Raw genomic sequence first — 12655 nt, 5'->3', positions numbered from 1 at the left:
ATGCCTGTCCAACAACAGCCCCAACGCCACCTCCTTCCACTCCTCCACACACTGACACTACCCCAAGGAGTGAGTGTCCCATTGTACAACCATGGCCTACCTCACCTACACCCTACTGTAGAGTATATGGTAGAGAATGTAGGATGGAGCTATGTGCCACTAAAACTCGATTTTGCCTGTATGACAATGCTAAGGCAGTGCCCCAAACGCTAGAAGGATTGGTTTAATTTGGAACTGGAGATGCAATTACAATTTTGGAAGGGCTCCCAAATCAGCCAACATGATAGAGACAGGAGGGATTTATTAGGAATAGCATTGGGATGCTCCAGCCTTGGCATGTCCATATGGAACTCTGCAGTTATTGAAAATCTTAATTTAAAAATAAACACCATTGTGAATGGAATAGGCAAAGCAGTTAAGACAGGAAGAGATATTAGCAGTTAATTACTGGACCAGCATGCAATCACTATTGATAATATGCATTTGATTGCTCAAGGGTTTAGCCACCTGAATACTACCATTCTGTCCCTCATCGACAGCATACAAAATAATGATGTTTCATTGGCAGTTGCTTGCATGGCCTATGGCAATAGAGTAATCAAGATAGTACAGAAAAGTTTGTTGCAGTTGCAACTTCAGAACTGGCCAGAGATATTACACCCTACAGCCATCTTAAAACAAATACAGCAAGGCATCAATCATATTGTGCCTATCTTTCTACAATTTGCTAAATTTGATAGGGTCCCAAGACTGGACCAGGAGGATGGCAAAAGTGTATATCTCATGATGGCAGTCCCTAGATGGTTGCAAGAGCCAGTTAAGGTATATTACGCAAATAGTGTGGGGATGACTGTAAACAAGACATATGTACAGCATTACCCCACCGTGCACCTAACAACTGAAACTGGCTCGGAAATTAATCAGGCTTGTTGCATAAAACATAATGGATGGTGTCTGTATGAATGCTATACTACACTTGATAATTAATAACACCAGAAAAGGCTGTGCTCAAATGGTACAAAACAGACTGGTTAATGAGGTAGTATGAATTCAGGACATGGCCTCTGCTATAGGTTATCATAATTTTTCCATAGCTGGCAACATTTGCCCTACAAGTGATGCTGGGTTCTGAGTGCCTGTTACCAGCACCATTCAAATAGGAGCCCATGCCTTCTGGTTAACAAGCAAAGGCAATGCTGTCACTGAAACAATCATTCCACATGAATGCTTACAAGACTTATTGATTGAATTGTTCCCCACAGTGAAACACATGATTTGGTGGCAAGAACCAAAGAATCCCTAATACCAATAACTCAACTGATCCAGCAGCAAATGAGTGAAATAGAAAATGTACAAAGAGAGGTGGAAACACTCTGGTGGGCAATTCCAGAGGATGTGACTTTACAGCCAGTGGTCTGAACCCTTAGCGTAATCCTAATGGGAATCCAGGCATTAACAGTTGTTCTCATGGGAATGGGCTATTACATGGTACATCAAACCAAGAAAGCTAAGCTACAGCGTTGAGTGAAGAAGGGGATGGAAATAGCAATCAACACTGCTGTGGTACAACCAAACAATCATTTTAAGGAGTAAGGTGTTGAGGCATATATTTCTCAGTATATAAACCCTGTCCTACAACGTAACATTCATTTATTAGTAATCATAACATATATTCATTTACATATGTCCAAATATTCAGGTATCTGTATACTTTGGATATCTGTTTTACCTTAACAAAGCCCTCAGTGTGAAATCAGCCTGGCTTTAAGGCTGGACGAGGTGTGTTGGCTTCCCTAGCTTCCTACTTGTCTCTGCCAAAGCTCATCCTCTCAGTAATCGGGAGACACTGCCCCCTCGCCTCATCATTCCTCTAGGGGTACCATTTGTACCCCTTTAGATTTCAGGGATGGCTTCACCCAGCACTCATAGGGCAATATTTGTCTCTCTCTGGCATTGGTGCAACAAGTTCACAGTTCTCAGCCTCAGCTGTCTGGCTCTCAGTAGACAAGTTTGCAGTTTTCCAGTTCTCTCTCCCCACCCTCTCACCCACTTGACTGTATCTCATATCTCTGAAGGGGTCAGGCAGTAACTCCATGTCCTATCAGTCTTGGCCTCTCGGAGTGAGAATCTAGCACTCAAGCTAGGTATTTGTGCTCAGAGATATTGATAATTTTCATTGTTCAAAAAACACAAAGATCTCATGACAAAGGATAAAGAAAGGTTAAAATAAAATAAAAAAGGACTCTTCTGGCAAATTATAATTTGTCTCATAAAGTCCCCAATAAACTTGTGCTACATCCTGTCAAACTAAACTAATATCATTGTCTGTGACCAAACAGCCTTGAGGAAGAAAGGAAAACCAACACTACAAGGTGAGCTACAAAACACTTTCAGGTTCAGAAAGTGAAATCCCACAAAATCATAACTCCCAAAAGAAGAAAAAGCAAATTTATCCATTTGCTTCTGAACTGCCTAAACCTGCTTTACTCAGCACCCCCTCATTACTTGATTGTGTCATTTTCAAAAGTTTTAACATTCTTCTAATGCCACAAAAGGAAAAAAGAAACAAAAACAAACCAAATCCAAAATCTGCCCATCTATAAATGTTCTGGACTTGGCTGGCAAAAGAAGCCACTTTACCAAGAGACGGAAATAGTGATTTAAGCTCAGAAAGCTCAAACAGAGTTTTGGGGTTCATTTGAATTCACAGACTCATAGAATATCAGGGTTGGAAGGGACCTCAGGAGGTCATCTAGTCCAATCCCCCGCTCAGAGCAAGACCAATCCCCAAATAAATCATCCCAAAGCTTTGTCAAGCTTAACCTTAAAAACCTCTCAGGAAGGAGATTCCACCATCTCCCTAAATAACCCACTCCAGTGCTTCACCACCCTCCTAGTGAAAAAGTTTTTCCTAATATCCAACCTAAACCTCCCCCACTGCAACTTGAGACCATTACTCCTTGTTCTGTCATCTGCTACCACTGAGAACAGTCTAAATCCATCCTCTTTGGAACCCACTTTCAGGTAGTTGAAAGCAGCTATCAAATCCCCCCTCATTCTTCTCTTCTGCAGACTAAATAATCCCAGTTTCCTCAGCCTCTCCTTATAAGTCATGTGCTCCAGCCCCCTAATCTTTTTTCAGAGTAACAGCCGTGTTAGTCTGTATTCGCAAAAAGAAAAGGAGTACTTGTGGTACCTTAGAGACTAACCAATTTATCTGAGCATAAGCTTTCGTGAGCTGCTATGCTCAAATAAATTGGTTAGTCTCTAAGGTGCCACAAGTACTCCTTTTCTTTTTGCTAATCTTTTTTGTTGCCCTCCGCTGGACTCTTTCCAATTTTTCCACATCCTTCTTGTAGTGTGGGGCCCAAATGGACAAAGTACTCCAGATGAGGCCTCACCAATGCCAAATAGAGGACAATGATCACGTCCCTCGATCTGCTGGCAATGCTCCTACTTATACAACCCAAAATGCCATTAGCCTTCTTGGCAAAGAGGGCATAATGTTGACTCATATCCAGCTTCTCGTCCACTGTAACCCCTACGTCCTTTTCTGCAGAACTGCTGCCTAGCCACTCAGTCCCTAGTCTGAGGCAGTGCATGGGATTCTTCTGTCCTAAGTGCAGGACTCTGCACTTGTCCTTGTTGAACATCATCAGATTTCTTTTGGCCCAATCCTCCAATTTGTCTAGGTCCCTCTGTATCCTATCTCTACCCTCCAGCGTATCTACCTCTCCTCCCAGTTTAGTGTCATCTGCAAACTTGCTGAGGGTGCAATCCACACCATCCTCCAGATCATTAATGAAGATATTGAACAAAACCGGCCCCAGGACCGACCCTTGGGGCACTCCGCTTGATACTGGCTGCCAACTAGACATGGACATTGATCACCACCCATTGAGCCTGACAATCTAGCCAGCTTTCTATCCACCTTATAGTCCATTCATCCAGCCCATACTTCTTTAACTTGTTGGCAAGAATACTGTGGGAGACTGTATCAAAAGCTTTGCTAAAGTCAAGAAATAACATGTCCACTGCTTTCCCCTCATCCACAGAGCCAGTTATCTTATCATAGAAGACAATTAGGTTAGTCAGGCACGACTTGCCCTTGGTGAATCCTTGCTGACAGTTCCTGATCACTTTCCTCTCCATGAAGTGCTTCAGAATAGATTCCCTGAGGACCTGCTCCCTGCCCAGCGAAAAGGGGCTGAGGACGTCACTGATAAGAGGCAGCACTTCTCTTTCCCATACTCTCTGCTCTAATCCCATGATCCCTAACATTTTATTTCTCCAGCATCCTCTGCTTCCCACATCCACCAGACCCAACCACTCAATCCCTCAGATTCCTCCCCAAAACCCATTCCTCCTGGTCCCTTCATATTTGATCCCCCGGAATCCCAGCACCTTAGGGGATTTCGAGAGGGGAAGTGTTGCCAGCCCAGGGACACTCACCCTGCAGGGACCAGCTCCAGGTAAGTGGGGGAGCCCAGCCCAGGAATATTGCTGGAAGACGCAGGGTGGGGACAGGTGCCCACAGCGAATGTGGGGCCTGGCCCAAGTATCTCTCTCCTAGTCTCCATGGAAGAGAAACCATGCCTGGGAAGGCAAGGCAAGGGTGGAACTTCATCCAGGCAGAGGGAGCTTCTGGAGGAGTTTCTCTCTCCCTTCCCCCAGCAGGTTAGCAGGAGGCAGGAAGGCCCAGAACTTCAGCAGCCAGGGCTGCAGCAGGAAGGAGGGGCTGACTGGGACTTCTCCTCCTCTTCCTGTGCTTTGCTTAGACCAGAAAAAGCCAGAGTGTCCCTGTTCAGCTCAGGATCAGCTGCTGCTGGAATCTGCCCCCAGACATGAGCAGATGGATACCTGGGAGCCAAATGCCACTGCTGTGCATGGAAATTACTAAGTGAAATTTCTACTTTGGCTAGCCCTAGTTATGGCACTGAGAGAATTTCTCTCCTGTGTGGAGGAGTCTCTGGTGTCCATTGCGGTGTTAGCTCAAACTGAAGCATTTTCCATGCTAAGGACATCTGAGAAGCCTCTTCCCTATGTGGATTTGCTGATGCTGGATGTTGTGTGAGCACCAAATGAAGTTACCCCCACATTCAAGCTCTTTCTTTTGTGAATTATCCAATTGGGAATAATGCATGAGCTCAGACTGAATCTTTCCCTGCAGTTATTGAAGCTTTTCCCACAATCCAAGTATTTATGGGTTCTCTGTCTTGCGTAGATTGTCAGATGTGAAGCGAGGTTTGATCTTCAAATCGAACTTTTTCCATAGCTGAGGAATTTGTAGATTTTGTCCCATGTGAATTCTCCGACATTTAGGAAGGTATGACCTGGGATTGAAGCTTTTCCCATCATCCAATCATTTATGGGGTTTCTCTGTTGTCTGAATTGTCTGATGTCTACTTAGGTGTGAGTTCTGACTAAAACTTTTCTCACAGTGGAGGCATTTTCACAGTTTCTTTTCCTTGTGGATTCTCCCATGCTTAATATGGCTTGCATGCTGACTGAAGCTTTTCCCACAGTCCAAACATTTATAGGGTCTCTCTCCCGTGTGCAGTCTCTCATGGGCAATAAGATTTGAGCTCCAACTGAAGCTTTTACCACAGTCCAAGCATTTATAGGGTCTCTCTCCTGTGTGGGTTCTCTGATGTACAATAAGGGCTGATGCTGCAATAAAACTTTTTCCACACTCGAGGCATTTATATGGCCTCTCTCCCATGTGGATTCTTCCATGGCTAATAAGATGTGAACTCTGACTGAAGCTTTTACCACAGTCCAAGCAATTATAGGGTTTCTCTCCTGTGTGGGTTCTCTGATGGACAATAAGGGCTGATGGTGCACTGAAAGTTTTCCCACACTCAAGGCATTTATATGGTCTCTCTCCTGTGTGCAGTCTCTGATGGGTAACAAGATTTGAGCTCCGACTGAAGCTTGCACCACACTCAAGGCATTTATAGGGTTTCTCTCCCATGTGGGTTCTCTGATGTGTAATAAGGGCTGACGGTGCAATAAAACGTTTTCCACACTCAAGGCATTTATATAGCCTCTCTCTCATGTGGATTCTTGCATGGCTAATGAGATGTGAGCTCTGACTGAAACTTTTCCCACAGTCCAAGCATTTATAGGGTTTCTCTCCTGTGTGGGTTCTCTGATGTACACTAAGGGCTGATCGTGCACGGAAACTTTTTCCACACTCAAGACATTTATAGGGTTTCTCTCCCGTGTGGGTTCTCTGATGAATGATAAGGGCTGAGGATACAGTGAAACTCTTCCCACACTGAAGGCATTTATATGGTCTCTCTCCCGTGTGGATTCTGCTATGGCAAATAAGGCCTGAGACATTACTGAAGCTTTTCCCACACTCAAGGCATTTATAGGGTCTCTCTCCCGTGTGCAGTCTCCCATGGTTAATAAGATTTGAGCTCCCACTAAAGCTTTTACCACAGTCCAAGCATTTATAGGGTTTCTTTCCTTTGTGATTTGTCAGCTGGGCTTTGCTTTCCTTGGAATCCTTGCCTCCTCTCCCACTTTCAATGGATTCATCCACTTGCTTCCTTTGGCAATTTCCCAGCTTCCTTTCTGACCTGTGCCAATTACTCCAGGGTTTTCTCTGTTCCAAGCATTGGAAAAAATTCCCATCTGCTTTTCTAACTGTGCTCCCTTGCAGTTCCACTGGCTCAGGACATTCCTGTTGTGGATTCCCCTCCTCATTCTCACTCATTGTCTCATCACCTGCTGGGGGAGAGAGAGAATCCAGGCAGAAGTCATTGCCTGGGCTGGTAGAAAATACAGAAAGGGAAATAGCAAAGAGGGAAAACATAATGTAATAGCTGTTGGAAGACTAAGAATTTGGATTATGCCTCCACATCCCATCCAAACACTGACAGGGAAGTGAAGTCACGGAGAAAAATCCTGACAGCTAACAGGGTGGATGGGAAGCCATGAGTGATATCTGCCATGATGAATGACACCTGCCGACCACAGCCTAATCTGGGTGGGATGAGACAGAACTGAGGGTGCTCATACCAGATTTTTGGGATTTTTAGGTTTTTCCTTCTTTTGCAAGATAGTTTCTGTGTCAGTGTCACTGACTCCTCACCTCCGTGGGTGCCTCTTGAGAGCTTCGTTTCTTTGGAGGCCTGAAGATCTGGGACCCACGGCTCTTCCCCTGCTTCCAGACAGGCGATCAGGTCAGGTTTGGGAATGGGAAGTCCTGCTCAGGGGGTGAAATCAGGCATAATCAGAGTGCACTGATGATTGGTGGAGTATTTGTCACAAAGGATACATCTTGAGTTTAAACTGACCCATGAATTGCTGGGGGGTTGTGGGATCTGAATGGATGGGAACATGGTCTCTGAGCCCCGTTGGGAGAGGTCAATGTCTGGGGGAAGGGGAGTTGTCACACCCTCATTAGGAGTGTTCAGGATCTGTGTGCTCTAGGGAACTTGCTGAGGCACAAACAGCTCTGGTGTTAAACCCCTGGATATGTCTAAAAGTCCAGAGGCCAGTGCCCTCCCCACACATGGAGCTATTTCCAAGAAGGGAGGTGAACAGAGATCCTGTGTATGAGTGAGAAATAATGCAGATAGGATAATACACTGCTCCTGCCCCTGTGAAAGCTGGAGGGATGGGGATGAATTAGCATGTTCATTAGGTCCATGACCCCCCTATACCATTGGAGGGGGTATGGAGGTGAATGGCTCTCTTACACAGGAGCTGTGGACTATGAGACCCAGTCCCCTCTAATGTAACTGACTAGGGAAGAACCTGACCAGGTGCAGAAATGCTGGCCCCAGGGCTTCAAATAACTGAGGGGACAGGAATCCTTACCCAGCAAGGTCATAGTCTCATAATTCTCCTGCATGACGTCCCTGTAGAGGGCTCTCTGACCGGGGTCCAGCAGAGCCCCCTGCCCCTCCGTGAAATACACAGCCACATCCTCAAAGGTCACCGGCATCTGAAACAACAGGTGCTTCCCACTCAGTACCTGCTGCCCCAGCCACAATCCCACTATTCATGTGGGAAGCAGCACACAAATAGGACAGCTCTGGGAGGGCCAGAGGAGCAGAATCCCATCCTCACCCTGCTCAGAGTGGCCAGGAGGCTCCAGGGAACAGAGAGAAGGTGAGAGCTCCTTGTCCCTCCCAGAAGAGGGAGGACAGCAGGGTCTTCTCATTTACCACACACCTGCTGCCTACAGGCTGATGTGGGAAGCAGAGCTACGTGCAGGGAACAGGGACAGGAATCCCAGCACCCTCCCTTTGTATTTCACCACAGTCTCTGCCTAGTGGTCTGTTTTCCCAGCCCTGACCAGGGAGTTGTTTCCTGTTTCAGAAATGGGGAAATGTTCACTCCCTCCCCCACTGGCCTGTTCATAAATCAGGCCTTAGGCTGAGCATGTCCAAGCAGCTTTAGCACACCCTGTCCCCCTCCCTGCCTCACCCTTTGTATTTCCTGCCCCTCCCTCTCCACAACAACCCTCCCCAGCAGCTCCCCCAAAAATCCCATACCTGAGCTGGCTCCACCATAGCCATTTCCCTTCCCCGTCCCCTAGGAAAATGGGATGATCTGGAGCAACACGTTGTCCTTATTCTGAAGCCTGTCAGGGTGAGAAGGGGAATTTTCTGAATAGCGTTAGTCCATTTCACACCCCAATTCCCCCCAGACTCTTACCCTGCAGACAGACAGGCTAGACTCTGTGATGCAGAGCAAACCCTCAGTGACATTATTACAACACAGGCCTGACCCCTTCCATAGGGACTAAACCCAGAAGATACTTTTAAACACTCCCAGTAACAGAGTCTCTGAGCCAAGCAGTGGAAAAGAGCAGAATCAAAGGAGCTACTTCAGTGATCCCCCCTGACACTGTCCCCAAGGCAGCACATTCCCCCAGCAGCATGGGGACTAGGTAGAGGCAGGAACTGGCTTTTCCTCTCTCTGCTCCTCACCTTCTTCTAATTAAAGTCAATCTGCCCTGGGGTGCAGCATGAAATGGAGCTAGGCAGGGCTGGGAGCCGGGAACCTTTCCCCCCCACTTATTGCTCTTGCTGCCCCTTCCAGTCTCTTCCCTTTCCCTTCTGCATGGAAGAACTGGTTTCTGTCCTGCCATTCCTGTGAGTTTTCTCTCTAATAGCTACTGCCAGGGCTAGCAGGTGTGTGACAGGATGTATCAAGGGCAGCAGATCTGGGACTCGCAGACAGCTGGGAGAAGAGATGGGGAGAGGAGGGGCCATTTGTGCAGAGTCACTTTCCTGTCCATCCCCAGCACTTTACCTCAGGTCTCTCTCATCACTTGGAGTCTCCAGCAGAACCCGGGGCTGCCCTAGGGGCTGGTTTCAGCCACAGGAGAAAGTCCCCCCTTGACTGGGCACACAGGGGCTTTAATGATGGTCTATCCCAGCACAGACCCTGCTCCCAGATTACAATGGAGGCAGCAGCATCTGCCCCAGGAAGCCCAGCTAGCTCTAGGGCTCTACTAAACAGAGCACAGAGATTGACACCGGCCTCCTCTGCCTTAGCAATTATCAGAGCCCTCTAGTGGGGGGTGCAAATGACAGAGCCTCCCTGTGCTGCCCCTGCAGCCCCCAGAGACAGTCAGACCGATGCTAATCTCATTTGCCCATCTGGACTCACACTGGAACCAGAGAACCAGTTCAAACTGGAATTTTGTACTGGAACCAGAACTGAACCATAATTTTTATTTACTGACTGAACTGAACTTAAAAAAAAGTGGGTGGGGGAGAGGGGACCAGTTAAAATAAAGATTCAGCATAATTTTAAGCTCAATATAAAAAAAAATTCAGTGATCTGAATTTCTCATTTTAATTTTAAGAGAAGAAACTAACTAGCCAATGGGCCGGTGATGGCTCCCAGAATGGCCTGCCCCAGGATAGTGAGAAGAGAATGAGAAGAGAAGGGGACCAGCCCACAAGCACAGAAAGGGAGAGGAGAAGCTTGGGAGCTTCCTGCACACCATGGGAGGCAGAAGGGGGGCCCAGAGGTAGAGGAACCACCTCTGAGATGCTCCCCTGGGGAGAGAAGAGTGGGGATGCTCCCTGGGCCCTGAAGTTCATAATATCTCTTCAAGCCCAAGGGCAAAGGTAATGGCTCCCCAACCTTCTCCCCTTAGACAGGCCTCCTCCTACCATGTCCACCCCCTGGGGCAGCTCCTCCCTCCCACTTGAAGCAGGGTTCATGCTCCAAACTCCCTTCCTCACTGAAGCCAGCTGCAGGGCCCACTCCCAAACCCCCGCCCACCCCTCCGGCACTGTCTGATGCCCACGTCCACCACCCCCCGAACACCCTCCCCCCACTATCAGAGGACGACAAAGTCAAGGCAAAATTTCATTACACCAGAACATGGAAGAAGATGGAAATGCTTCCGTCAGAAGTAATGATGTCATAAAATCTGTCAGACATGTCTGAAATCGGAAGATGCATTGGAACTTCTTCTGAAAGCTTTTGAAATCTCTAAAAAGGAAGTGATATTTGGACGAAGGAAAGCCCAGAAAAGGATTGGGCCAATTCTTGATTCATTTGCAGATGAGCCATTTCTCAGTAAGAACAAACTACTGGGAACATCCAGAAAATGTCTTGCCCAAGCTGAATCAATTAGCAAAAAATATACTGGCAGTTACAGCAACACGAGTGAGTGTTGAAAGAAAATTTCCAGGCCTCAAATGTATCCTTTCACTGCAGAGGTCCAATATGGCAAAGCAAATGTTGAAAGATGTTATTTTAGGTTGTTCAGCCAAATCGTTCATTAAAAAAATTGTGTTTATTTGACAACAAAAAAATTCAGGAAAATTCATGTAAAAAGTTAAAGTTAAAAAATAAATAAATAGCCAAAAATCAAAACAGTTTCCATTTTAAGTTGCAGCTCTCTTTTTTTAATTTACCTCCACTAAGATTGAAATAAGATTTAAACAGGTAACTGAAGTTTTATTTTTGTTTCTTTGGGTGGCTAGAACCAGAAATGAACCCAAATACAATGAATGGAACTGAATCTGAACCAACCCAAAATAAATACCAGTTGGATTCCTTGCCTGCTGTCGCCAAAATCCTGCACAGAAATCAGAGCAGGACGCTGTTGAGTCCTGTCAACTCCAAGCATTTAACATGCAGGAATCAGATCCCCAAATAATGAGATTGTCTTAAAAAGATCCAAGAATAAATTGGGAGCAGGGTTTACATGTGCATGCGGGGGGAGCGAATTTCCCTTGTAAATACTGAGCCCTTAGGGTTAAATCCCCTCTCCACCGCCCACTGCTTGTTTAACCATTTCTGGGGGGAAAGATTCCCCACCAGCTGCTGGGCTGGGCAGGGCAAGGCAGCCCTCCCCCCTACCCCATGGATTGGGGGAGCTGCCATTGTATCTCTCACCATCCCGCTCCCTTCTCCGACCCTCTGGCTCTCCCTTCCCCAGCCAGTCTCCACTTGCTCTCATAGTCGCCCTTCAGCCACCCCACAGCCCCCCCTTTCCTTCTTTCTCCCCACAGAGTTTTCCTCTGTTCCAGCTCTGTTCCTCTGAGCCCCAGAATCCTCCCCCTGCCCCCTGATTCCTGCGTATTCCCTCAGCCTCCCTTCAGCAGCCCCACATCCCCATGGTCCCTCCCGCACTCCCCTCACACATCCCTCTTCAGCCCCCCTCCTGCTCCCATGCCTCATCCCTGTTCACCTCTAACAGGGAATCGCAGCCAGCTCCGCTGGGAGCAGCCTGGGGCCAAACCCTCCCCCTGCAGCCAGGATGGCACCGGGGGGCACCTCTCCCTGGGGGGATGGGCAGGTCTCTCTTACCTTCCCTCCAAGCGGTGCCCTCCCCGGGAGCAGGGGCTGGAGCCCGGGATGGGGGGTCCTGGCCAGGCTGGGGTCTCTGCACCGGGGGGAGGCTCCTGGGAGCAGCGGGAATGTTACTGCTGGAGATTCCCCTCTCCCGGCTGCAGCCAGGGCCCCGGGGTCCCCAGCAGCAGCCGCCGGGGCTCGGGGATCTTGCAAGGAGCGTGGGCTCCTCACAAAGCCCCAGAGTCACTGCAGCGAGAGCGAGTCACTTCCGGCTGTGGGCCTGAGTGACCCCAGCGATCGCTCCCAGGGCCGCATCCCAGCTGCTCCTGGGTCCTAGCGATCAAGGGATTGCACTGAAGCCCCCTGCCCCAGACACTGCCTCCTGAGGGGTCCACGTCCCATGGGCACAGGCAGCCTCTTTCGGCATTAACGGAGCGTCCTGCATAGAAGCCACCATGTCAGTGAGCAGAAAGGAAACGTCCAGGTGTCGGGGAGGGGGGAGAAGAGTTGTTTCTATGGAGACTGGGGATTGGTGCAGAGAGTCCCTAATTTCATCAAGGGCAAGGGGGTGTTGGATCTTCTGGGTCCTAGAGAGGCTGCCTAGAGGCCGGAGCAGCTGGGGACACGTTTCTCAAGTTGCAGTGGGGGAGGTTTAGATTGGATATTAGGAAAAACTTTTTCACTATGAGGGTGGTGAAACACTGGAATGCGTTACCTAGGGAGGTGGTAGAATCTCCTTCCTTAGAGGTTTTTAAGGTCAGGCTTGACAAAGCCCTGGCTGGGATGATTTAACTAGGAATTGGTCCTGCTTTGAGCAGGGGGTTGGACTAGATGACCTTCTGGGGTCCCTTCCAACCCTGATATTCTATGA

General features: G+C 48.0%; 1 protein-coding gene across 2 annotated transcripts in view; it reads right to left on the bottom strand.

Moving 5' to 3' along the window:
• The window catches only part of LOC311531229 (uncharacterized protein), a 30772-nt gene extending 18719 nt beyond the window's left edge, over positions 1-12053 (bottom strand). Inside the window, exons 1-5 of one of the 2 annotated variants that reach the window (XR_014714160.1) lie at positions 11800-12053; positions 8514-8602; positions 7834-7960; positions 7103-7216; positions 4453-6738 (exon numbers count right to left, since the gene is read on the bottom strand). Coding sequence is in view for 1 of the 2 variants with exons in the window: in XM_084648449.1 (XP_084504575.1) it covers positions 5453-6735; positions 7103-7216; positions 7834-7960; positions 8514-8537 (1548 nt within the window). In the remaining variant the exon portion in view is untranslated. Of the gene's footprint in view, positions 1-3242; positions 6739-7102; positions 7217-7833; positions 7961-8513; positions 8603-11799 lie in introns of those variants that run through there. The other variant, XM_084648449.1, reaches the window with a different exon arrangement.
• Between the last annotated feature and the right edge of the window lie 602 nt (positions 12054-12655).

Source organism: Lepidochelys olivacea (assembly GCF_965140295.1).
Source record: "Lepidochelys olivacea isolate rLepOli2 genome assembly, chromosome: 14".
In the NCBI taxonomy this organism is placed as follows: domain Eukaryota; kingdom Metazoa; phylum Chordata; order Testudines; family Cheloniidae; genus Lepidochelys; species Lepidochelys olivacea.
This window is presented reverse-complemented; position numbering and strand designations above follow the sequence as displayed.